General features: G+C 43.7%; 3 protein-coding genes and 1 long non-coding RNA gene across 4 annotated transcripts; 3 read left to right on the forward strand and 1 right to left on the reverse strand.

Moving 5' to 3' along the window:
• Positions 1-337: 337 nt before the first annotated feature.
• LOC134091136 (phosphatidylinositol 5-phosphate 4-kinase type-2 beta) lies at positions 338-12476 on the forward strand. The gene is made up of 10 exons (XM_062544309.1): positions 338-1061; positions 3426-3523; positions 3667-3763; positions 4815-4967; positions 5427-5573; positions 7498-7536; positions 7723-7836; positions 8666-8918; positions 9825-9928; positions 10877-12476. Exons 1-10 carry the CDS (start codon positions 918-920, stop codon positions 10955-10957), a joined length of 1230 nt encoding a protein of 409 aa, XP_062400293.1. The 5' UTR covers positions 338-917; the 3' UTR covers positions 10958-12476.
• Positions 12477-13999: 1523 nt separating this feature from the next.
• psmb3 (proteasome 20S subunit beta 3) lies at positions 14000-19169 on the reverse strand. The gene is made up of 6 exons (XM_062544331.1): positions 19010-19169; positions 18134-18318; positions 17895-18002; positions 16849-17026; positions 15382-15476; positions 14000-14179 (listed from the first exon to the last, which is right to left on the reverse strand). Exons 1-6 carry the CDS (start codon positions 19010-19012, stop codon positions 14131-14133), a joined length of 618 nt encoding a protein of 205 aa, XP_062400315.1. The 5' UTR covers positions 19013-19169; the 3' UTR covers positions 14000-14130.
• Positions 19170-19576: 407 nt separating this feature from the next.
• On the forward strand, positions 19577-20574 carry LOC134092164 (uncharacterized). Its single transcript, XR_009940172.1, has 3 exons — positions 19577-19636; positions 20178-20238; positions 20454-20574. It is a non-coding gene; the product is annotated as an uncharacterized LOC134092164 (long non-coding RNA).
• Positions 20575-20867: 293 nt separating this feature from the next.
• LOC134090653 (uncharacterized) lies at positions 20868-26091 on the forward strand. Its single transcript, XM_062544270.1, has 4 exons — positions 20868-21169; positions 21333-25536; positions 25712-25790; positions 25925-26091. Exons 1-4 carry the CDS (start codon positions 20898-20900, stop codon positions 26056-26058), a joined length of 4689 nt encoding a protein of 1562 aa, XP_062400254.1. The 5' UTR covers positions 20868-20897; the 3' UTR covers positions 26059-26091.
• Positions 26092-26542: the final 451 nt, after the last annotated feature.

Below are 26542 nucleotides of genomic sequence, written 5' to 3' on the forward strand. Positions count from 1 at the left end.
GATGTGATCACAAAAATAAGGTAGGCTGCTTTTCAAGATTTTTAAAGTTTGTTCTGTGTGAGTGGAAGGGGATAGGCATAATTTAAAAATGGCGTTGTTTATAACAAAAGTAAGACCAATTCAGATCAGTTCTACAAAGAGGCTGCATAATAGTATAGGGAAGTTTGCTTTCCAGCGTGCTCTGCATTATATAGTTAAATATATACATTTACTCAGATTACATTTCGAAGACTGTGCCCTGGTCACCAAAATTATGACCCCACCCTCCTTGGTAGCTGATTGATTCAGTGCATCTGAAGCCGGGTGTGATTAATGCACGCAACAAGAGCAACAGTCAGACACGGCAGTTCTGCTGTTCACCAGTTGTAGGTGCGCTTCAGCACAGAATGTACCGTGGACGCCATCTTGGGGAGATCCCGAAGCTGGTGACAACTATATGAAGCTCATCAAAATGGGATTATTAAACTTCTAAAAAAACATTTTCCTTTTTGTTTTGTCTGGAACTGCAACGGAGAGTAGGCGTTTTATTCAGCGGCAGTTTGTTTGCCTGCGAAGACTCAACCGTGGCTGCAGTCAAGCCTGCTTACCGTTGGTTAGATGGCCGGCTAGCTAGCTACGCTAGCTATCTATGCCAGCTGGTCTGTGCGCCGCTCCGGACTGATCCGTGGCCTGCAGCAGAGGAAGGGTGGTGACGGCGCAAAATGCAATCCCGTTAATTTTCTTCAGGAACCCTCTTTTTCTCCAGGAAATTGCTACTGGGACAACTTGCATATCCGATAATGAACTTATAGATTGCCAAGTACTTGTCATCTTCAATTTTGCTGTCCATTTCGTATCCAGCTACAGATTAGCTGGCTTGCTAGCCGACTTGCTAGCTCCCTTGCTGTCTGCGTTGCCTAATATTCACTTGAAGAGACATGTCATCCAATTGTACGAGCACAGGGCCGGTGAGCGCCAGCAAAACGAAGACGAAAAAGAAACATTTTATTGGACAGAAAGTAAAACTTTTCCGTGCAAGCGAACCCATTCTGAGCGTTCTAATGTGGGGTGTCAACCATACGGTAAATAATGGCAGCTAACTTGCATCCTACATTCATTATTGCTAATGTTTGCTAGTCAGAAACTAGACATCTAACGTTAGACAGACTAACGTCAGTTAGCCAACTGCAACCTCTTACTGGGGAAAAATCTCATCTTTAAGTTGCAAACATGAAAATACATACATTCATCAACATTTAATTAAATGTATTACGCTATTATTGTTATATTATTACAGCTCTGTGTTGAAAACTTCTCAGGTTCGTTATGTGGGCTAACACAAGCTAACGTAAAAGTCTCTGAACTAATGGCTCAGACAAGTTAGATCTCAGGGTTTCGAAACAGCCACTTCTCGAATAAGAAGCTGGCGGCTTAGGTGTCAGTCTGGACAGATATATAAATACTCTTCGTTGGCAAGGGCATTGGAAATGTCTTGGAGCGCAACTTGCACGACTTAACGCCTGCATGTCACCGCTACGGTCTCAGGAGTGGTGTCTCTCGTGCGTCTTAGGTTGTATTGAAAAGGGGTGTGACTCGATTTGCTTTCCATTGTTTGTAGTGCTCGGCACTGATAGCAACGCCGTTTTCGTTTGATTTTAATAATCTAATTGCTCCTAAAACTTACATTGAGTAATACTCAAATTCAGCACGTTTTAAAATACATCAACAGTCAAAGTGCAATGAGTGCATTTAATGATATCGGTCTCTTCCCTCCATCAGACCCGTAGACTGCTCGTTAAGTGAGACCACTGAAAGCGCCGTAGGAGCTTTTAGTATCCCATGCACGACTCAAGCAGTGTACTACCTCATGGTCTAACTCTGCTTTAGTTGCACAAACGGCCAGGCAACACACATCACCCAGCGCCTGGAATTCTAAACCACTTTTGTATACACAATGCTGTGACTGCCACATAACAAACCTTACTGTCAGAATGTTAGATGGTGATAACCAAACATAAATGCTTTCAGGGAAAAACCTGAGTCATATGCCAGACACCAACAACCTGTCATGCGTTTGCAGTTTTTTTGCTGATCTAGACAGTAATAACTGAAAGAGGAGCTGAGAGCAGCACCGTGTACCTAATAATGTTTACAGGCACTTAATGTGCTTAATGTATTGCTGAGAGGTTGACTTTTTTGTCTCATCGTCTGCTATGAACCCTATCACATGAATGAGCTGATAGCCACATTTTTTTAAAATGTTAGGCTGTTCACAAACATATTCATATCAAATCATACCAGTTTGGTTTTCTGAGGAATTTCAGGAATGAATTAGGCCTGTATTCAAAATACTGGTATACATACATGCTTGCAAAGATTAGAAGCAGACTGTTTTTTCTCAGGTTCATGCACAAGTTGAGAAAAGGATTGGCAAAAAAAGAGAGGAAAACATTTGAATAACTTTGTAATGTTTATCAGTCAGTCAAACAAGGAAGAGTCGTTCTAAAATCCGGAACAAAACTGCGTTACCTGTGCTACATCAATAAGATGAAACCAAGTGATTGGCAGCAACACTCAGGCTATCTAGCACTGATCAGTATTGTTGTCACATTGCCAATATTATGACTTATTTTCCTGACTGATTACAAAAATTGATTAAAAAAACATTCATTAAGTGTCAATACAAATAAAATGTCTGGTTTGAGGGTGTCACGATACCTTTGTAGTATTGGTGCATGGTGCAACACAATTGATCAGACAGCCTGCATGAGCCTGCAGAACTATAATGTAAATAATGGCTTCCATGATTATTGCTGCCACTGTCTATGGTGCTTGGATTCAACCCTGACATCAATATCATCATATCCCATTGGGGCGAACCCTGACCCCTGTCATGTCTTATTGTGAATTATCGCACTATCAATAACACTTTATTTATTTATTTATTTATTTAGTCAAAAAGGCACTTTAAAGCTTGGAAAATGGGGTAGGTTAGGCTGTGTTTGTAATTGAATATTTCTTTGTGTGGGTTTCTTGTCCTCTCAAACTGATTGCTGGGGAGGAAACTGAGGGAAAGCCAGCTTAGTAAGGTGACGTTTGGGCTGGTGTTTGACATTTGTGTTTAAGTGGATCTTTTTATAACTATGCTTTCCTTTTAATGGAGCTTAGGCTGCGGTCCACTTTGGGTGTTTTTCGTTCTTATGTTTTTTACTGATTCATCCATGGATTTCTGCCTACGCTCGTAGCATGCATGATTACAGTTTTTATCACAAATGTAATGACTGTTTTGGAAAATTCAGATTCACATTGAGCAGCACAGTGTACCTAGATGCAGTCAATAACAATGTGTGTGTGTGCGCACAAGTGTGTGTGCGTGTGTGTGTGTGTGTCTGTCTGTCTGTTCTCTACTGAATCAATTCACCCATTTCTCCATGTCTGTGTTGCAGATCAACGAGCTGAGCAACGTCCCTGTCCCAGTTATGCTAATGCCTGATGATTTTAAAGCCTACAGCAAGATCAAAGTGGACAACCACCTATTTAACAAGTACGTCTCAGGCCTTCTCACTTGTCACTCTCGTGTGTGTCTCGCGTAAAGCATGTCCCCTGTACTGCAAGAACTACGTCTAAAGAAATGTCATGCTTCTGTGACGTCTGGATGTCTCTTCACCACATTCCTGTCTTCTGCAGGGAAAACCTGCCGAGCCGCTTCAAATTCAAGGAGTATTGCCCCATGGTGTTCCGCAATCTGAGGGAACGCTTCGGCATCGATGACCAGGACTACCAGGTGAGGGAGCGATGTCCGGTCTGTGGAAGCTTTTCTGTGGGACGCGTTCAGTTGTGTCTGATCTCTTGGAGCCGTGCGGAATGGTAATCAGCCCCAGCGTCGTTAACTGGCCACTGGACGCGGGCCAGGATTGTGTTCCTCGGTGATTTATCTCCTCGGCCCAAGTAGGGCCGCAGTGATTAAGCTCCTCTAAGTACTAGGAGCCCATTTGTCATTCCTTAATCTGGAGAAAGTTGTTAATTGGCCACTCACTACTTGGAACTTTCTCTCTCTCTCTCTGTGTGTGTGTTTGTGTGTGTGTGTGTGTGGGTGGGTGGGTGGATGTGTGTGTGTGGGTGTGTTGTGTGGTTGTGGGGGGGGGGGCATCCACATGGCCCTCACCTCTGAAATGTCTTGATCCGTGCCAGAGCACCCCCCCACACACACTCACCTCTATAATACTTAACTTGTGTGTGTGTGTTCCTTGCATCTCCTGTATCAGCCCACTGCCCCTCCGTTTGTGCTCTCCCCAAATCTGTACGCACCCCTCCGTCTGGCCTTTCCCCCAGTTAAGTTGCTATTTTGAAGTAGCTACCTGAGAGTCCTGTAGCGCTGCTGTAGCGCCGGCTGCGTGCCGGTTCGGTTTCCATGCCCCACGTCCTCACTGTCACCGTCTGGTGTCTACTTCTCTGATGGAGACTCCTCTGTGTGTTCTGAATCCCCTTTCATCTTCTTGTCATCCTCATCTAATCTCACCTCTGGCTATTCAGTTCAGTTCAGTTTTAGTTTAGTTCCTTACCATATAAATATATGCTGTCAAATCACATATGATTATGTCTCAAGGCACTTTGCAACTCAGACAGCCCAAGACTTGAACTTAGCATCCTTTTTCATCAGCCACTTGTTTTTTCCTTCATCCACCCATCCATCCATTCATCCACCCATCCATCCATTCACCCACCCATCCATCCATCCATCTATCTATTCACTTCTTTTTCTCCCTCGTTCCCTCTCCTGCGTTCTCCATCCACTGATCGCCTCTAACGCCCCGCTCTGTCTCTGATTGGTGCAGAACTCGTTGACGAGGAGCGCTCCCCTCAACAGTGACTCGCAGGGCCGCTTCGGAAACCGCTTCTTGTCCACGTACGACCGGCACTTCGTCATCAAGACCGTCTCCAGTGAGGACATCGCCGAGATGCACAACATCCTCAAGAAATACCACCAGGTGAGAGGCCGCTGCTTGGCCACCGTTTGTACCTAGTACCCCATGAATGACATTTTTCGAAAGAACTGAAAATATAAGACATCTATAGAAACATTTTGCATAATTCAGTATGGAAATAACTCAGACAGCACCTGCCCTGGAAAAACACAAGCATACATTATTCAGCGATTTTTATAGCCATTATGTTGCCGCTGGGTTCTATGTATTTAGCAATTCTATAGCCATTATGTTCCCGATGGGTTCTATGTATTCAGCTGTTCTATAGCCATTATGTTCCCGTTGGGTTCTATGTATTCAGCGGTTATATAGCCATTATGTTCCCAATGGGTTCTAAGTATTCAGCGATTTTATAGCCATTATGTTCCCAATGGGTTCTATGTATTCAGCGGTTCTCTATGAGCTGTGTGAATTTGTTCTCCCTGCTCCTGATTGATTCTCCTCTCTTCCGGATGCTCACAGTTCATCGTGGAATGTCATGGCAACACGCTGCTCCCGCAGTTCTTAGGGATGTACCGGCTAACGGTTGACGGCGTGGAGACGTACATGGTGGTGACGCGCAACGTCTTCAGCCACCGGCTCACCGTGCATCGCAAATACGACCTGAAGGTACGTCTGATTGTTATGGTGCCACCTGGAGCCTACATGGGCAGTACACCTCGCCTAATTTGACATCACACCTACACCACACAGTATAACTGTAATGTTTTCGTGATTACATATGTATTGGGGAAAAAGTCACGTACAACTATTATTTTATTTTCTTCAATATTCTGGCGATGATAACTGGTCTGGTCCTGCTAATGACAATCACGTTTGCTGCAGCCTTTTATTTAAAAAATAATTCTCCCTGACGTTAACTCCTCAATGGTGGAAAGTTCTAATTTCTCTCTCTATTTTGTCTGTTAACTTCTAGCTTATGAATGCTGACCAAAGGCATCAAGGTATCCATTTGAATGGAAAGGGAGCATCAACTTGGCTTAAAGCGTGACATTAGTGTCCATTGTTGCGGGTGGCAGACGTGGGACTGTGATTGCGTATGAAGCGGCATGGTTTTAGAAAGGAGCTGCCTCGTCATCCTCATGACTTGCTCAGCCTTTTCATCCTCACTGTCAGCCGGTCAGATAAGGAAAGGTGCCTGGGGTGGTGGCGGCAGCAAGTGGTATTTCATTACGTTTGTTTGTTTGTTTGTTTCGCTCAGTTCAGTCTCATCACGTAGCCTGCGCTCGACTCCACCAAATCCAATTTCGATTTCTGAGCGGTAATGAGCTTGTGCGGCCCTGGAGGGGATCGCTTTCCTCCAGCTTGTTTCTCCCTCATTCTTCAACAGTGCATCACATCGGTGTCAAATGCTTCACAGAGTAGATTGTTTGTTTGGATCAGCATTGTTGTTGACTTGTGTGGTGATGTTGGACTCAAGTCCTTTCTCTGAAGGGGCATTTCATTGCCCTCACTAAAGATAATATACTGTAATAATAAAAGCAGTACTTCAAACTGTCTGCGGGACTCTCTGTATCAAACGATAAGGAATTCATTTAAGGGGGGTAGTTGGGGATCATTTGAAAGGTTCAGATGCATAACAGAGTCCATTATTTTATGAATTTAAAGGAGTGTATTTAGTAGGGGTGGGAATTGGCAAAAGAATGACAATTCTATACTATTGCGATATTTGGGCCAAAATTCGATATTATTGCTATTCTAAACATATTGCGATACAACAAGTATTGCGATTCGATTCTGCGATTTATTGCTATTCATGTCTCTCATATTATTTAAAGGCATTACAAAAAATAAGGAAAATAACACTGTTCAACTCACTTTGTCATGGCATGGTGCATATCAAGGTCCTTACTATTTGCTTTTTGTTGAAAACCGAAATACACTTTCACAACAGGTTGTGATTGTGAAGCCATTTTTATTTGAAATTGCCGTTGAATGCACAATGAAACGCCACAACAAGCGCCACCTTGTAATATCTTGAGCGTAATATCTTGAATTTCCCCTTGGGGATCAATAAAGTATCTATCTATCTATCTATCTATCTATCTATCTATCTATCTATCTATCTATATATTTCAGCCAATTGAATGTGATCAGAGTAAACCCTAAGTAAATTCGACTCAAATAAAAGTAAAATAGATCATTCAATTCTATAATTAAGTATTGCGATACTTTGAGCTACTAGTATCGATATAATTGCATGCACAAAATATCGCGAAACTGAACAGAATCAATTTTTTCCCCCACCACTAGTATTTCGATTATTTTTTAACTTGATATCAGTCAAACTGTTGATTTGATTTAATTTACTTTAAAACTTTTTGGTAGAAATCACCTGGGATTGACAATAAAACATAATTTGCACATTTGTGAAGATGGAACTGTTTTTTTGCATCTTCATTTATTGGTTACCACTGTAACCATTATTGCATTTATTCTGTCATCTGGGAAATATTGTAGCTATGTTATTACAAGTATATCAAATAAATCTGTCTGCTGAATTGTCTGAAAAACGTTTCTCTTGTTTTTCTAGGGGTCTACAGTGTCCAGGGAAGCCAGTGACAAGGAGAAGGTAAGCCTTTGCTTCAACCCACAACATGTTATCCCACAACATGTTTAACTCTCAGGCAAAATTCAGTTGCCCAAAAAGTCCTCACTGAAAATGTTTTTATATAGAGACTGATAATTATCTATGACTACCTTTTTGAATCATATGTATTATATCTAAAAATCTATTTTTAAAATAACTTCTTCTCAGGCGAAAGACCTTCCGACCTTCAAAGACAACGACTTCCTGAATGAAGGCCAGAAGCTCCAGATTGGGGATGACAACAAAAAGTTATTCCTGGACAAGTTAAAACGTGACGTAGAGGTATGAGTCATTCCATTTAGCTGTGTGCTATAGTGCCAGTCACCTCTCAGATTCCTCCTCCTCCTCCTCCTCCTCCTCCTCCTCCTCCTCCTCCTCCTCTTCCTCCTCCATCTCTCTGTGGATCGTTGACCCTGGTTCTCTCACTCTCATGTTTAAGCAAGCAAACCCAGACACCTCCCCATCTCCTCCCTCCTCCTGCTCCTTCAGACGGTTCTTTGTGTTGACTCACTGACTCATCTCTTCATTATAGCTCGAAACTTTTGACCTTTGTTGTCTCACGTCCAAGTGATAAAAGCATAGCCATCCATACCCTCCTCCTCTTCCTCCTCCTCCTCCTCTTCTTCCTCCACGTTCACTTGTCAATCATCATTGGCTGTTTTATTTCTGTCTTGTTTTCTCTCTTTCATTAAAATCAATCGGTGATATTCATACATCATATCCTCCACATCTTTATTACTCTTTGTGTACCCTGACTGACTGACTCTTCTTTCCTCCTTCCCTCCCCCTCCCTCTCTCTCTCTTTCCCTTCCTCTCTCTTTCTCTTTCTCTCTCTCTCTCTCTCTCTCTCTCTCCTTCTTCCTCTTCCCCTCTCCCTTTCTCTCTCTATCTCTCTCTCTCCCTCTCTCCTTCTTCCTCTTCCCCTCTCCCTCTCTCCCTCTCTCTCCCTCTCTCCTTCTTCCTCTTCCTCTCTCCCTTTCTCTCTCTATCTCTCTCTCTCCCTCTCTCCTTCTTCCTCTTCCCCTCTCCCTCTCTCCCTCTCTCTCTCTCTCCCTCTCTCCCTCTCTCCCTCTCTCTCTCTCTCTCTCTCTCTCCCTCTCTCTCTCTCTAGTTCCTGGCCACGCTGAAGATCATGGACTACAGCCTGCTGGTGGGCATCCATGACGTGGAGCGGGCGGAGCAGGAGGAGATGGAGGTGGAGGGCGCCGCCGGCGATGAGGACGACTACGACGGCGACGGCGGCATGACCGGCTCGTTCGGCACCCCACCCGACAGCCCCGGCAACCCCCTCAACTTCGGCGGCTTCTTCGGGCCTGGCGAGTTTGACCCGTCGGTGGACGTATACGCCATCAAGAGTCACGATGGTCAGTGCAGAGGACCGTTAGTGGGTGTATTGATACAGTATTCATGCCGAGTGATATACACGGACTCCCTCTCTTGTTTATTTGCAGTAATTTCCTGCAGGACAATATTTTAATGCAAGTTAAAAGAGACAAAACCATATTAACAGTCCCCCTGTATTAACCTCTTTGCTGAAGAAATTTAGCAAAATCAATGTATAAGCCGCAGCTAATAGTTGGGAAATTACGGTACTACATTGCATAATACTGTGTATAGTATATGCAATGTTTCTGTACTTAGGTACACTGATATGGACTTCACTCTCTATACTCCCTTACATGTTTATTTTCTGCATATACACTGCCGTTGAAAAGTGTTGGGTCCCATAGAAAATGTCCTTGTTTTCATCAGTAGGTAATATTGTGAATGACAGTTGAAGAAAGAAATGGCTGATCTTTAAAGCAATGTCTACATTGCCCATCATCAGCAACCAACCATTCATCCAGTGTTCCAAAGGCGCATTCTAATGTGATTTTCACTAATCTGAATTTACTAATCTGATATCATTTTAAAAGGCTAGCTGAGAAAACATTGGAGAACCTTTTTGCAATTATGTAAGCACATAATCTGAAAATTGCTGCCCTGATATAAAAAAAAAATGCAACTAATCTCTTAACTAAACTAGCTGGTATTCTGTCTGTATAATGGAGTGGAATGCAAGTTCCCCCAGTCCCCAGAAGGGAGCCCAAACTTTTGAACGGTAGTGTATATTTTAATGATTAAGTGATTTTTGTCAGACTTCACCTGCCCATAATATGTAGCATACATGAGTTGGCATGATGTGTGATAGTTTGACTTGAGTCTCTCTTTCTCTCTCTCTCTCTCTCTCTCTCTCTCTCTCTCTCTCTCTCTCTCTCTCTCTGTCTCAGGTGTGGTGAAGAAGGAAGTGTACTTTATGGCCATTATTGACATCCTCACACACTATGATGCGAAGAAGAAAGCTGCACACGCTGCCAAAACTGTGAAACATGGGGTGAGCCTCAACACATACTCACTCTCTAGACATATTTGCGGGTATTTTTGGTCGGCCTCTGCAGTAGATAAAGCCACTCGGTGAGTGAAAAAGAAAAGAGTTCTGGTTAATGGTTTTGTGGCCCTTGCATTTGTTCAGAGTCATTGTTCATTGCAGACTGAAACATATTGTTGCCAGCGGCTGCACAGATTGCCTACAACATCTCCCCATCACTTAATCATTATAATGCCAGCGTGATTGGTCTTTTGACCATTATTTTATCACTATAAAGCTAGCTTTAATGGGTGTTTGCCCGATACTTTGATCGTTATAAAGCTGGTTTGAAATGGCTCTGCTAGAATAATGAGAGTCATGACCCAAGTGGCTTGAGACTCCTGGCAGGGCTGCAAGGCAGAAGTTCTCTGCTGCTGACTCAGCCAGAACATGAATAACCAAATGAGCCAGAAAGCCTTGTGTGAAATGTCAGTCGATGGCCCGATTACTCATTCATACTTTATGTAATTACATTTACATGGTTTGCCCGAAAACCGCAAAGGTGAACACTTAAATCAAAAAAACAAAATGGCAGCGCCAGAAGTGGCAGATTGACGGCCAGCGATGCTTTGATCCGTGTCAAACGTGCACGAATAAGTAATTTGACAAAATGGGGGGCCTTCGACAAAGTCGTTGAGTTCGACTGCTGATTAGATTTTGTTATATTGCAATTAAACACTCGTCCGAGAATGGAGAGAGAGCATGCGTAGTAAAAAGGCATCTGCGGCGGGCGCTTTAATGGAAGTAGGAAGCTGTGAGCATGATAGTGTGGTGCCACCTCTGCCCTATTTATATCTAAAGTGTTGGGTGGCAACATGGGTGGCACCGTGATTCACCAGCTGAACTCTGCCGTTCCTTCGCGCCGCGTCACGACTCTGAGCTGTTCGTTTCTGTCTCCGTGTCCGTCTCCCACAGGCTGGCGCTGAGATCTCCACGGTGAACCCGGAACAGTACTCCAAGCGGTTCTACGAGTTCATGTCCAACATCCTCTCCTAGATGATCTGCCCTCGCCACGCCACACCCCACCCCACCCCACCCCACCCCACCCCACCCCACACCACACCCACAGACCTGCAGCTGATTCCTTACAGCACTTTTGTTGACCTCCACACTTCTCCCTCTCTCTCTGTCTGTCTCTCCTTCTCTCTCTGTCATTCTCTCTCTCTCTCTCTCTCTCTCTCTCCCTTCTCTATCATTCTTTCTCTCTTTCTCTCTCTGTACCTCCGCTCTGTGTTATATCTCCGCATCTTTCTCTCCCATCTCATCGCCCCCCCCCCAAAATCCTATTTCCTTTCAGTCTTCTAAAGGCATATAGCACATAGACACAGGAGCAAGGCTGTTACCACCACCACCACCACCACACCACCACACCACCCCCCGCTGCCCCTCTACAAGAGCAACACAAGGGGGGGGCAGGTTTGGGTGGGGGGGTTGAAGACTGGACTGCCACTAATAGCAACGCTTCAGCTCCACCCCACCTCTCCGCAAAAAAAAAAAAAAAAGCCCCCCAAACTTATTGTACTTGTTGCCCAGCTTCTCTTCAGCCTCTTTCTCTGGAATGAGGGATGGTTGGGAACCGTGCCGAACGAAACAAAGGAAAGAAAGAAGAAAAAAGTGACTCTGTTCCTCCTGCCCTTTCTCCCACACAACGTGCCCTCCCCTTCTCCTCGTCTCCAGACTTTTATTTTATTTCATATATATTGTTTTGTTTTTTTTTTACTTTTGACGCCAGCACCTTCTCACTAATGCCTTGAAAGTGTGTTTTGGCTTCAGCTGTAAGAGTCCTGTTATTATTGGCTACCCTTCTCTTTTTTTGGTGTCTGTCCATGCGCTCATCTATATTTATTTTTTCCTTTTAAAAAAACAAAACAAAAAAAACACAATACACACACTCTTAAAACAGCACTCTGAGGACAAAGAAAAGGAAGAGAGAGCAAACGAGAAGAGACACTTTGGAGCCCGTCAAATCTCGTGACAGTCCGCCGCAACAAAAAAAAAGAAAACGAAAAGAGGTCTTGCAGCGGAACAACCTGACGGTGGTGTGTGCACACCTCCCGACTCGAGCCCCAGTTCAAATAGAGGAAACACAAAAGGATGTGCTCGGAACATGTGCAAGGGAAAACAAATGTTGAACGCAGTGGCAAAAATGCATGTCTGTCAAACAGAGCCGACATCACGCGTCTACGTCAACACCAACACCAAAACCACTAATCTCTTTTAATGGACGTAAGTGTTTGAATGTTATGTTGCCATATTTGTATGAAGTCAATTGTGTCTGTCAACTTGATGGAGGTCGGTTAACAAAAATGGATTAAGAAACCACATCAGAAAAAAAAGAGGAATTTGAAAAAGCAAATATACTGGTTTTATTACCATGCGAATCATTTTTATATCTTGTTTACATTAATGTAGCATTTTTGTGTTTGTATACAGTATTGTTTTGTTACCAACATACGTTAGAAAAGGAAGTTACTTGAAAACTGATCCAGTGCATATTAAAGGGAGTTTTATTCTTTTTTTTATTTTCACGTTTGTTTTATAAAGAGTTGGTTTTACTGAAATTGTTGGTAACTAGACAAATGATGTTGTGAAATGTTGCCTGAAGAGAGAAAAAAAAACCTCAAATGTTGTCAGTCAGTGCAAAGCCTGAGGAAAGGGTGTCAGAAATTGAAGTTTGTTGTCTTAAAAAACTCATAAACTAATGATTAATATGCCAGCACTAGAATGGACTCACCATCAACTCTCCGAACACACACAAGAGCTCTCAGTAAATGGTGAATTCTGAGTAAACTTTGTTGGGTCTTGTCTTATCAGTCTCTCTCCCCATCATGCTGTGACGCTGCTGTGACGGGGTATGTAAGTGGGATCCACGCACTCCATACAAACGGTTTGATCAGTGCATCTCAATCACAAAACATGCTGATGCACGCCACCAGTCGTCGGTCGGGCCTTAGATTGATACGGTTGATGTTGTTTACTAGTGGACCTCAAGATGCAGGGTAAACTAGTTTTTTTTCTGTTACAAAATTAAGAACTTTTTGTGAGTACTTAGTAAATGTCCTTTTTTTTGCACATTTGTTTGAAATGAAAAGGTGAGGACAGCTAGTAGGCCCCCTTGCAGTCCCAGCCCCATGCCTCTTTGTTTGTTTTTATTAACTGAAGCCTTGTGCCCTTCAGATGATCTACTGATCTGTGATGGCAAATCAGTCTCAATACATATCTGTGGGTCCGGTCCTGTCATATAGTCAGGCCCAGTTTACACACGGATCCGTCCATAGAACTAGGTCCACCTAGCTGCAGAATCAGATAGAGGAGGACCCAGAACTAACCACAGATCCGCCCGTTGTTAGATGCTCCCATAAACTTCATTCCACGTTTTCAAGATCTTAGTCAGGCATTACATTTTTGACTGTCTGACAAAAGATCCTTTCATCTTCAGATATGTTTTCGATCAAGCACCTGCAAGTTTTGGATGTGCATACTCTGCACTCTTCCTTTCCCCCCCCCCCCCCACACTGGCAGTGGAAAGTTACCCACTCAACCAGTATTCAGAGCATTGATCTGGCATGCAAATGTTGTTCTGCAAGAGGGCACCAAATCTACACCTAATCCTAAATCAATGTGTCCCCTCACTGCACTGCAAGCTGCTGGAGCCGCACAAGTTGAATTGAGGACAAATATGGTCCTGGAAGGCAGAGGCGTCAGTCAATCAGAGAGCCTGCTTGGTATATTTCCATTAGGCTACCACAATACTGTAATATAATCATACTAGAAAAGCCTGATCCTTTGATATACAGCTACTGCATATTTTTCCCCTCATCTGCATCAAGCAGCCCCGTCTGCAAACCTGAATGGCAATCAGTTAACTAAACATGTATGATTCAAGCCAGTCAATTAGGTCGGGTTAAGGCAGGGATGGATGCTTTGAAGTAGACGCCTTGCAATGCAGGGACGTCCAGGAACAGGCCTGAAGGCTTTGTTCGTGCAGCACTCAAACCGTACATTTCTCTTCAACTAAAGACACAGGGCCCGACAGTCTTCAGGACACTAGAGATTTATTATTTGATGAACAGGGCAACTCCAATAAGAAAACGATAAACAGTATGAGCAGTTCTTTTGTCATATAAAAAGTGAGGTTGAGGTGAAGGAAAAACAGTAGTGGAGAGAGTCTAATCCATTCTGGCCTTCAGGGTGCGTGTGGTGATCTTGTCCTTCTCACTGTGGGAGAAAAGGCACACAACACAACGACGTCAGTTTCTTGAGACCAACTGGTCACATAACACAGAGGGTAGACCGCAAGCGAGGTTCAAGCACCTGCCCCCTACACCCTCCAACTTGAAACAGGTTTGTTGTTCTTTTACAATTTTTAATTTAAGGTTTTAATTTGTTTTAAAACAATTTCAGCTTATTGATTTCTGGAGACCAACTGGGCACATAACACAGAAGGTAGACTGCAAGCGGTATTCAACCACGTGTCCTTACACCCTGCAACTTGAGACAGGTTTGCAGGATTCGTTTCATCTTACCATTTCTAATTTCATGTTTTATTTGAAAATAAATAAATAAACTATTTCAGCTTATTGACGACTGGAAAAGGCAGGAAGGGTTCGCACTCTGAAAAAATATAGACAAAGTCTTTGCTGAAGAAGATTATTTTACTGGGCGAGCAGACGTTTCAGCCATTAGGCTATTCTCAATGCTCGCACTGGATGACTGACATCTATTTTCTGAAAAGCATACTACAATGTCAGACATCTGTATTTGGGATCCAAATCTGCAGTGCTGCACACGTGTACATCGGGCATCCTGAGGAGCAGTCATTGCTTACGTGACTTGCAGTAATTGGTGACAGCCAGATGGCAGCATTGTGTCGACGACTCAGCATTATCTGTCACTCTTGACACGTCAATTTACTAGTACATCACATTAACTCTTTCCCCCCTGGATGCCTACTAGGAGCAACCCAAATATATTTTACTAGGGCTACTACCCATGGAAAATATTTGCATTGCATACAGAATATATTATATAGTCCATATAAATTACTTTTACCATCATACATTTTACTGAAATATAGACATATGGTACATCTCTGTAAAGATGAGACTGAGCTATGAATTTATTAGGGTCAGTTTATTTAATATGTAATTACTTGCATGTAATTTAACTAAGGTATATATACACTGGTCGTCAAATCGCGTCATTATTGAAACAAAGGGGCCGTCAAAACCAGTCATTAAGGATTTGGGGGGGACGTCTTTATGGGGGAAAGAGTTAAAGTCAGATTACATCAGTTCAAAAGATGATTGGGGCCTGGGTGGGTGCTCAAGTGAAAAACATCATTTGAGCTGATGTAATGGCAGAGGTTACATGCAGGGGGAGGACTTAAGAGTAATGGGGAAGAGATAGAGTAGACTCACATGACGTGCACGATAACCCCCATGCCAGAGACGGCGTCCCTGTCCACAGCATTCAACATGGCCTGGGAGATGGTCTCAAACAGGTCATCGGGCCCCTGTGGACACACAACAGAAACAGACAGATTAGCACGGCAACACACACTGCAAGAAAGGCAGCATGTTCAATAAGTACACACACAGAGCAGTCCACTTCCGCAGACTTCTACACTCACTCATATTATTCTCACAACAGTCAACATCAAGCACTTTCAGAGGGAACATACAGGTTAGAAAGACACTACAAGTCTTGTAAGAGCATGAACTCACCGTGCAATACATACTCTAACATCATTCTAAGACAAGCACCTTTAAAAGGTAACACTGATGGGCAGCTGGATAAAAGGGACATCACAGGGTAGGAAAAAGGGCCAATTCATGGCTGCACAGGCTTCGAGGCAGATGTTTTGCCTCGAGGAATTTTCATAATCGAGTTAATCGATTAACTCGAAGAATCGTTGCAGCCCTACCGTGCAATACATATACTCTAACATCATTCTAAGACAAGCACCTTTAAAAGGTAACACTGATGGGCAGCTGGATAAAAGGGACATCACAGGGTAGGAAAAAGGGCCAATTCATGGCTGCACAGGCTTCGAGGCAGATGTTTTGCCTCGAGGAATTTTCATAATCGAGTTAATCGAGTAACTCGAAGAATCGTTGCAGCCCTACCGTGCAATACATATACTCTAACATCATTCTAAGACAAGCACCTTTAAAAGGTAACACTGATGGGGAGCTGGATAAAAGGGACATCACAGGGTAGGAAAAAGGGCCAATTCATGGCTGCACAGGCGTTGACGTGATGCGATTAGCTAACGTAATGTGATGTGTGCACTGACTTAATGCCAACAGACTTCCAGACAAACCTAAAGAGCACTTCTCTTGAAAACCTGTCATCACAAGTTAGACTCGTCAAAGGTGGTGTGGTACTCTCCACCACTTACACCGAGTGCCAGAAGGACACAGGACCCTGTATATTTAGGGGGACCCGGGACCCTGTGTGTTTAGGGGGACCCGGGACCCTGTGTGTTTAGGGGAACCAGGACCCTGTGTGTTTAGGGGAACCAGGACCCTGTGTGTTTAGGGGAACCAGGACCCTGTGTGTTTAGGGGAACCAGGACCCTGTGTGTTTAGGGGAACCAGGACCCTGTGTGTTTAGGGGAACCAGGACCCTGTGTGTTTAGGGGAACCAGGACCCTGTGTGTTTAGGGGACCCGGGACCCTGTGTGTTTAGGGGAACCAGGACCCTGTGTGTTTAGGGGAACCAGGACCCTGTGTGTTTAGGGGAACCAGGACCCTGTGTGTTTAGGGGAACCAGGACCCTGCGTGTTTAGGGGAACCAGGACCCTGCGTGTTTAGAGGGACCCGTGACCCTGTATGTTAAGGGAACCAGGACCCTGTGTGTTTGCTTGGAGGCGGCTCACTCACCAGATCGGGCTCCCATAGAGACTCGCACATGCCGTACATTTGCTCTGAACACGTGCCGCTCACGACAAAGTCCTCCGTCACCATGGGGCAGCCGATGAGGTCCAGGGAGCAGATGAAGGGCTCGAGGGTCTTGGGGTCCAGCCCAGCGATGACGGGCTCAATGTAGTAAGGCCCAAACCTGAGGGGGGAGGGGGGCACCATTTCAATTGTGGATTAGGAAGGCAGGTGCACCGACACATCCATCATCTTGTTTCTCCAACGATACACACTATATTAGCCTTGGAATACCCATGATACGAACTTTCTGCAAATTTGGGATTTGCTCTGGAACTTCGCCTGGCCAAGAGACCACTGAAGCCCATTTCAAAACTCGGGCACGCAAATACAATCGCTAATCCCACATGGATGCGTATTTCTTTGAGACTGAGTAAACAACATTTATAATCTTTGTTTACAAGATTTCTACACTTCTGAAACAATTTGGTACTTATTGCACCAATTTAGGTTTAATTTCACGCCCCTGCTGGAAGTTGTATATCAATTAACCTCTCTCAATTGAGATAGGCCTGGTGTCAATGAGGCTACAACTGTACAAATCTATTGACAAAATCACAACTAAAAATCAGAGCATGAAAACCTGACAGACTAGCTTTGCCGCCTACATATAAATACAACTTTATTTTCTGTTTTGAGGTGGGGAGCGGGATCAGAGGCCTTAAAAAAACACTGTAACTGACCAGCGTAAACTTCAGACTCCAGTAGCTTATCGCTTAATTTCATCACATCACTTAATTCCATCACAAGTGTCAATTGTACGGAATGGTGTTACAGCCTGAGCACTGAACGGAATATGGTTACCTTACCTTACTACCTTACTACTAACAACTACAATTACTCTACAGAACCAGTACACAGTGCATCTCCAGTCTAAGGTTGGTCCCTTGGTGAGAATAACTCCCACGAAATAAAGATTGAATGAATGGATGAATGAATGAATGAATGACCCTGTACAGCTGCTCATAAAAGAACACTTCATAACTACACACCTCCTTTCGTAGAGAAGGTTGGACACCATGCTCATAAATGTCTTTGGTTTGATCTGACGACCCTCCTTCAGCTCATACAGATTCAGACGGAACTTCAGTCTTTGCGATCTAAAAAAAAAAGGCAAGGATAACATTAACACAAAGTGAGCAGAATCCATAAACTGCTACAATTTAATACTTGACCGTTAGTAATGAATGTGAAATTACAGTACGGTAGAAAATGACAAATGCAAACATACACTGTTTGTACGTCAGTTGCAAGTCCCGCCAGGCCGATGTAGAGTCTGTCTCCCATAGGAAAGACTTTCTGGAAGTCGGTGGTGACCATCTGTGCTTGAATCCCAAACCGCCGGTCTGCTGCGATGGCCACACAGTCTTTGCCCCGCATGGCCATGACGGCCCCTCCGTTATAGGACATAATAGACTACAAGCACACGGGAGAAATTAATATATTGTATTAATATCTTCACACCTACATCTGTCAAAAGATACCAACGAGACTATGGCTAATTTACCTACTGGCATAGTTTGCTTTGTGATAAACACTGACAGCTCGAGTGAAAATAACTGGCAATGTGATGAAAGTAGAGCTAACATAACAGGTAAGTAAGTAGCTGCTAGCGGTAATGTTCACTTCAGGCAACCAACTGCGGCAAACAACGATATTTGTCTGCAATATTAACGTTAGAATCCATCATTCGTTTAGGTAGTAGCACAGGTTTCTACAAACCATCACTTTCGATTTAGCTCGCAGCAGATGCCTGTAACTTCTAAGTTGGCTAACGTTAGCGAGCTGCTAGGTTAGATGTCTTGCTAACACTCAAATTATCATAACTAAGTTGACTGTCTCAAAACCTTTATTTTAACAACTGGCTTCAGTTCAATGGATTCATACAAGACCTAGAACATGTATATTTTCTGCAAAATAAGAAACAGGCGATAATTTACCAGTTATGGCTTACCAACACAAATGTTTTAAGCTGACATCATTTAGCCAACCTAGCTAACTTGCTAATTCATGTTAGCAGGACAATTCAACTGTGATTCAGTCATTGTTCAACCCCTTATTGTACAGACATATGCGATCTTCAGTAGCATAGAGTTAATTTACTCACCATTTTGAAATGTATAAGTTTGTCGTTTTTAGCCTTAAAATTATACTGCCGTCTTTGTGCACGGACAGTTTCAGTTAGAAGAAATTCAAGCCCACAGTGACTACACGATTTCTGAGCGAATCAACCACCAAGAGCGGTGGCCGGCTTCCCTTTGTCAGTGATTGGCTATCCATTGAACTTCCTTGTAACATCCTTTCTTTGATTGGCTAAGTAGGCAACGAGGCACTGCCCATAGAAAGCAAGAGTGGTTGAGGAGTGAGTGGACCAACACCACACCCTAGCGGTGGAATTGTATAGTGTTCAAGCTGAGGAACATTATGCCTTTGAAGGGAATGTGTGCTATGTTTTTACAGTAACCTTCTCCAATGCCATAAACATCAGTAAACTGTCTTTGGCCAAACCCTGGCCAGCATCTTAAAATGCTATATTTTCTTTTTTCCCTTCCAATTTCTTGGCCTTTTTTTTGGTGTGAACAGCAACGATTCTAAAGCACTCTTTGGTGATTAGTGACTGTGATGTCATAATACACAACATCAAAGTCTGACATTCTTACTATTTGAGAAGAGCAATGTGTCAATTTGAGATCTCTGACTTTCTAAGTAAGATGTGACACTGCCAGAAAATAAGGTAAGCCAATGGGAAGCACAAATAATTTGATTCACTCTCACATGCATTGATTCAATATTGCTTTCTTGCGTAAATATTGAAAGGTGATAAACCAAGATTTGTTCATAACTACAAACATAACTGTGATTAACTGCAAACATAGCATGGGTCATGAGAACATTAATAAGAGAACATTAGCATGGGTATGTCAACAAGTGTCAAAAGCACTTTTGTATTCCACATAGGACACATATTGTTGATTCTGTCACAATGAAGCGCTGTTATAACCTGCTACTTTGGAGATGTCGAAATTCTATGAAAAATATTCCATGCAGCAAAGTGTCACCTCATTTTGACAGTAAATAAGTGTAAAGGTTTATTCAAAAGATACAAGGAACTAAATAGGCTTTTGGAAGTAGGCTATTGGCTTACACTTGATTGTGAATACATTAAGAATGTATTGTCTTTTTTTTTTTTTTTTTTAATTTTTCAAAGACATTGCTTTGTTTTATATCAGCTGATTGATACTGATGAGTAAAATATTCTGTGATTTGTCTTTAAGTAAATTCAGAAGTCCAGTGGGAGGACTAATGCCATGGAGAACCATGGCACACCTGGTGAAGGTAATCAAACAGTCACAGTATTTCCGCTGATTCTCAATACGGTATATTGCATGTGTCTGTATTTAAATAATTTAAATAGCAGAAAAGTGAAATTATTCAAGTATATTAGTAAGATTGACATACAGGAGAAGTTCAGATTGTGTTTATTGTTGTTGTTGTTGATGATGTTGATGTTGTTGTTTGTTCATTCATAACCTTCCGATTGCCCTGAGCAGCCTCTGCTCCAAAGGCTCACCTTAATGTCCAGCCCTCAGAGGAAGGTCATCTGATGGCACCCACCACCAATGAGATGCCTGAGGAGCTTTCACCACTCACTGACTACCTGACCGATCTAACGGAGCAGTACGCTGACCTTTTCTCTTTGTAACATAGAGAGCATGTTAATTCTGCAGAAGCACTTCAAAACTGATTTTTTGTGTGTGGTCATAGCTTACAACAAATAATATGATCTTTTTCTTCCTGAAGGGAATGGGTGGCCTTTTCTCAGGCAACCGGCGACCCTGTAAGTTGTCTGATGTACTAGGTATTCTCTCAGATTGCTCGTCTGTCGTTTAAAAAAAAAAGGCAGACTTTTTTCTGTCGCCTCGTTAAATGTAGACTTCCTGTCTTCCGATTCTGAACAGGTCACAAGGGCGCAGTTTTTGAAACTGTGCGTGAACATGGTGCAGCATGTGACCATGAGCTCCATGAACGCGGTCGTTCCAGCGCTCATGAAGCTGCTAAGGGAGGACCCACAGCAGTTCCTGGCCAGTCCAGAGACGCACTGCCTTTCAGATTTGGAGACAGCCGGCACATCACTCAGATGCAAGGAAGAGGGACAGCACGTCGCAGTGCTCGATAACACCATGCTGATGAACGTGGATCCAAAAGGGAGCAGTGGTCATACTCAGGAAGTGACAACACCTGACTCCCACCCCTCTGCTGTGGAGAGGTAAGTTCATTTACAGAACATAACTTTAAGACGACTGAAGATATTCAATGTAAAAATGAAACATATGTTGCTGTAGATGTCCCAACAAATGTGCTTTTGTTTGAATGAATAATAAAATAAAGATCAAGCTTTTTTTTTTTTTTTTGATGATGATCTTATTCAGGTCCCATCAGATGTCATTACTAGATCACTTTGGTATCACAGAGGAAGGCATCAAACAGAGCGTCCAGGCAACCTTAAAGGAGCTGAACGTGGTGGGCTGCCGGGCAGTCAGTGAAGAGTTGACCCACTCCATCGTAATGGAAGCTGTCGCATGGGTGAACACTACTCTAGCTGAGTTCAAAAAGACCGCCTCCAGTGCACCAAAGAGCTCAGCCCCTCATGAGATCTTCAACGCCGAGGAGTTTGTCGAGAAGATCAGCATGAAGCTGGAAAGTCAGAAAAGTGCAGAGGACGCAAGGCAGTGCCTTCTCTGCTGGAAGAGGTGTTCTGCTGTATGCCCCTCTGAGGAAGACCTGGACTCAGCTCTGTCCTCAACCGTGGGTGACTCAATGGCACTCACCATTGGCACTATGGAGTCGAGCTCGAGTCTGAAAAGTGCAGAGGACGCAAGGCAGTGCCTTCTCTGCTGGAAGAGGTATTCTGCTATGTGCCCGTCTGAGGAAGACCTGGACTCAGCTCTGTCCTTAACTGTGGGTGACTCAATGGCACTAATCATTGATACTATTGAGTCGAGCTTGAATGAGCAGGACGATGATGACTGTATGAACAAACCTGCCAAAAGCCTGTTGTCGTCTATAAGGCAGGCTGTGAAAGCTTTTGCATGCCAGAGTGCGTCTCTTTCTGAAGTTTCATTTTATGACGAAGACATACAGGGAGATCATCTTGAGTTTATTTCACAAGTAACACTGGGCAGTCAGACTCAATCGAATCAACTAGGAATGCAAGCTTTTTCCTTCTATGATTTCCGTCTGAAGGCCAAGAAGGCTGTGAGCAGTGTGCTAGGCATTAAAATGAAGGATTTTGCCTCTGTTTCCTCAAGTCACATGCCTGTCTCTACCACTGATACCCCTGCCTCTGTAGACACCCCAAGAAGTATAACTGAGCTTTCACCTGAACTCTATTGGAAACCTGTTGAGGAGGCTGCCTCGCTGGTCATTGAGACCTTTGTGGAAGAGATGAAGGCAATCGCACAGACAGCAGAATGTGTGGATGAAAACGATGAAACAGCAGTTGTGATTCAGCCTGATGATGCCTCAGGTATCGAGAAGACGGCGCCTAATGCTGAGAAGAACTCAGCCCTGTTGGCAGCTAAAAAAATCTTTGGTAATGTCCAGAAAACACTGGAGGACTTCTTTATACAATTACCCTCTAAGCTGCACCTGCACCAAGCTACGTCTGCCCCAAGCAGTGACAAAGTGTCTGACCAAAATCCTCAGGAGCCAGGTGAAGATCCTACCCAGGACTTCACTCAAACAGCTAGCTGTTGCAATGAGCAGATACCTCAGGTCCGAACAGTTAGCCATCTGCAACTCCACCAGGTACAAAGTGAAGCAACACAGTCTGGTCACATTGCTCTGAGTCAACCTGAGCTAGACACCTGCACATGCAATGTGCTACAAGGAGTGATAGCATCTTACCATCAGCAGAAAGAGGTTGCTCAGCCACAGGATACGTCACTCGATCCAACAACAACAACGCCCGATGATTACGTACAGAATGTAATCTCCCAGCTGAGTGATATCACCTCTTCCTCAGTTGAGGACTTGCTCTCCATTGTGTGCCTTCAGAATCTGTCAAGCTCCGCATTTCAGAGGAATGCTTTTGACGCTGTTGTGGACGTGCTCGTCACGTCAGTCAAGAGCAACAACACTCTCCGGTCTTTTGTGTCTAGTGACAACATAGAAGAATATGCCAAGCCAGAAAATGACAAGTGCTCCTCCTCTCGGCAAGTGCCACAGGAGGCAGAGATTAAAAATGCAGATGCCGCTGCCTCGGAAATTGTTGACCAGTTTGAGAGAGACCTGCTTGAGTGCATTGAGTCGCTCCAGTCCCTCAGAATATCAAGCCAAAGTGACATGGGCTCAATGGAACCCCTGGGAACTCTGGGTAGTGCACAGCAAATCCCTAAGCAAGAGTTTGCCTTTGCTGCTGCAAAACTATATCACAACGTGCAGGTTAAGGTGAGAGAGTTTTTTGCCCGGTTGTCCTTTCAGAAGAAACAGCCCTATACACGTTTGGAGGAAATGTCTTCAAATTATGACCTATCAATAGGCAATGCTGCCAGATCTAGCTCTTTGGATGTCACTTGGGTTACACCTGAGACAACTGACCTGGAAGACTGCACTTGTGAAGTGATGGGAGAGCTTGTTATGTCTGTTAAAGAGCAAATAGCAGAAGACCAGATGTCTTGTACTGAAGGAGAGACACCAACAGCAGGGAGTTACCTGGCAGGGAACATCATGCTGGAAATCGAAAACAACTTTGTGAGTTCAGCCAGCAAACGATGTTGTGCTGAATTAGTTCTTTCAATAAGTGAAATAATGCAGAAACTCTCAAGTGAGGACATTCAGACAAAAGCAGTGAAACAAGTGAGCCAGGTTTTACTCAATGCAGCCAAAAGCAGTGGAACAGCCTCTTCCCTGCCAACAGAGTCAACTGCATCTGATCTCGTTGGCACTGTCATTGAAGGCATTCAGACTCTGTTTCAGTCAACATCATGCGATGCAATGGATAACACCATTTCTGATAGAGAAGGGAAAAGCAAGGGAGGTTCATCTGTTTTGCTTGACAAGTCTCAGGTTGGGATGGAGGCCTCTAAGGTTAAAATCTGGTCAGCCACGAGAGAGATGTTTAAAAGCCTACAGAGGATGGTGAAAGATTTTATCACCAATTCCCAGCTGCATGAATCTAAAGTCGAAGAGAAGGTATGTGCAAAACAAGCCATTAGCAATGTTCTCGTTTGCATTCAAGAAGAAGCTCCAAATTCTGGAATGTGGGAACATGATTCTGAGTATCTCCAGCTGTTCCATAACACGATAAACACAATGCTACAAAGTCTGGGAGATGTGGACGTGCAGAGGCCTACTTCAGCTTCCTCCTTTGTTTCAAAGGGAAAGCTCTCACCTTTGCCTCAAGAGTCTTTACCTTGGGTTGTGCTCACCTCTTCTGAGATGCCTTCCGAATGCCCTTTCCCTAACATCGACATTGATGACGAATGTCTTGCTGGTGTCACTCGGGATACCATGGTTGACGTCGTGAAAGTCATACTGGAAAAAGTTGATGACGGGGAGACTTCTTTGTCATATGCCCAAGGTCTTACCTCGGTTGCACGAAGCCTTGAGAGATCGTTGTCCAGCGGCAGTGTCAACTCATCTTCTCGTGACCTCATCGATCAGATCTATGGTCTTTTTATGAGGAGCAACAGCTCAACTCCGAGACAGTGTCTCTCAGACTCTGCGCTTTTGAAGCAGGGGCAGGAAAAAACATCAGGGATGCCTACTGCCTCTGAAATACTTCAACTTTACATTGAGGAGAGTGTCAGACATCTTTTTCTCCCCTGTTTCAAACTTCCCTCCCCTTGGGGTGGTGTTAAAGGAGGCTCACAGCAACAAACGCAGACCTCAATCTCTTGTCCAAGCAGCCTAACTGATGTAGCATCAGATGCTCAGGGCAAAATGGCCGCTCGGAAGTCCCCATCACAAATCCTGAGTGACACGGTGGGCCTTGTCGTTGACATGATGATGAAGGAGGTGATGAGTGGTTTGACTCGGGCACTGAGCCCATACAGTGACCTGGAGGCTGTTGAGGAAACATTGTGTCCATCAAATGTGGCGCCAACCAAAAGCTTCAGTTCAAAGCTTGCAGAGTCACAGATGAGTGCTGAGGCCAATGATGGTGTCCAAATCACCCCATGGCCAAAGGCCTTTCCCTTGGCCACAGATGACTACACCGGCCTTGTGACCCTACTGGTCATTCAACTGTTGACAAAGATAAACTATGGATGGTTCGCCTTTGACATGGTCAACAAAGCCGGGGAACTCATAGACAAGGTTGTCGCTGCGTTCAATGCCTCTTCTGGCATTTCAGCAACAGAACCCTACCCTGAGGACATCAGAGAGCACAGGATCTACAGGGCTGTCTACAGTGATCTCCTCACCGAGTTTGGGTCTGAAACGGATCTCCTGAAAGCCATGGAATCCAACCGCCCATCGTTTCAGACATCCATAGTCACATCACTTACTAAGGAGCTTCTACAGATATGTGACACACAACTTGAGGTTGGCTCAACTGATCTAAGTGTCCAGCAGCCAAAGAAGGGAAAAGGAGACAGAGGGATCCTCCAGAAGCTCAACATTAGTGGGAAGGTAAACATCCCTCATGTAGACTCAATAATCATTTAACACAGCCATACAATTGTGATATTTTGAGAAATATGTTTGTCGGTTTTTAATGGCCAAGTTAGGGCCTTGAACAAGGCTGTACTTAGACGTTTTTATGGACTTATTGCTATTACCAACATGACTTTTCATTTTCAATTAGAATGTCCCATCACACAGCAGAAAACAGTGGCATTCCTCCAACAAGGATCAGAGCACTCCCTCTGCTCTCATAGATTCAGGTAAACAGGCCTACTTTCTTACATTTCTGTATCATTTTTTAAAATAATATGACGCAGACATAAAACCTACGGTGTTTTCTTTTCTTGGAGAAGTTTAGCTGTTTGGTATCATATAAAAACGTTTATTTTGGTAGTTTCAGCCATTATGTCTACAGCCAGTGAAACCCCATTGATTGAGCAACCATCTAGACACTCACGCAGAGATGCCCGCAAACGTCGTTTCATCAAAATATTTTCTGTCCTGAGAGGCAAGACATCTTACAGATAAACCATGGTACAAATAAACCAAGTATTCATTTCATAGGCATTCTTCTTCTTTTTTAAAAAATAGTACATGGTGTTACCTTACCTGGGGTAAATTACTATATCAGATTGCAAATGGCTTAATGAAATACTTATTAGTTTATGTATTGCACTTGGCTAATGGTATTTTGTCACATTAGACTGTAATTAAAGAGACCCTATGCAACTTTCTGCAGGAGACGATCGCTCTTTGTTTACATCTGGAAGTCTGAGACGAAGAACCACGCTTGCAATTTATATATTTAAATATAGCCTATACATGTATAAAAATACACGCTAAAGCTGTCAGGGAAGCTCTGCAGAGAAAATGCAAGCATAAATCGAGCGAAAACGAAAGACGAAACCGAAACCAGAGATGAAATCCTGCATAGTTCCTCTTTAAGATCAGTACATTGTCATGATAAGAGAGGTGGTTATAATACGCCCGTTTTCATTGACTTTGTTTTCTA

The sequence above is a fragment of the Sardina pilchardus genome, chromosome 1 (assembly GCF_963854185.1).
Source record: "Sardina pilchardus chromosome 1, fSarPil1.1, whole genome shotgun sequence".
NCBI classification, from domain to species: domain Eukaryota; kingdom Metazoa; phylum Chordata; class Actinopteri; order Clupeiformes; family Clupeidae; genus Sardina; species Sardina pilchardus.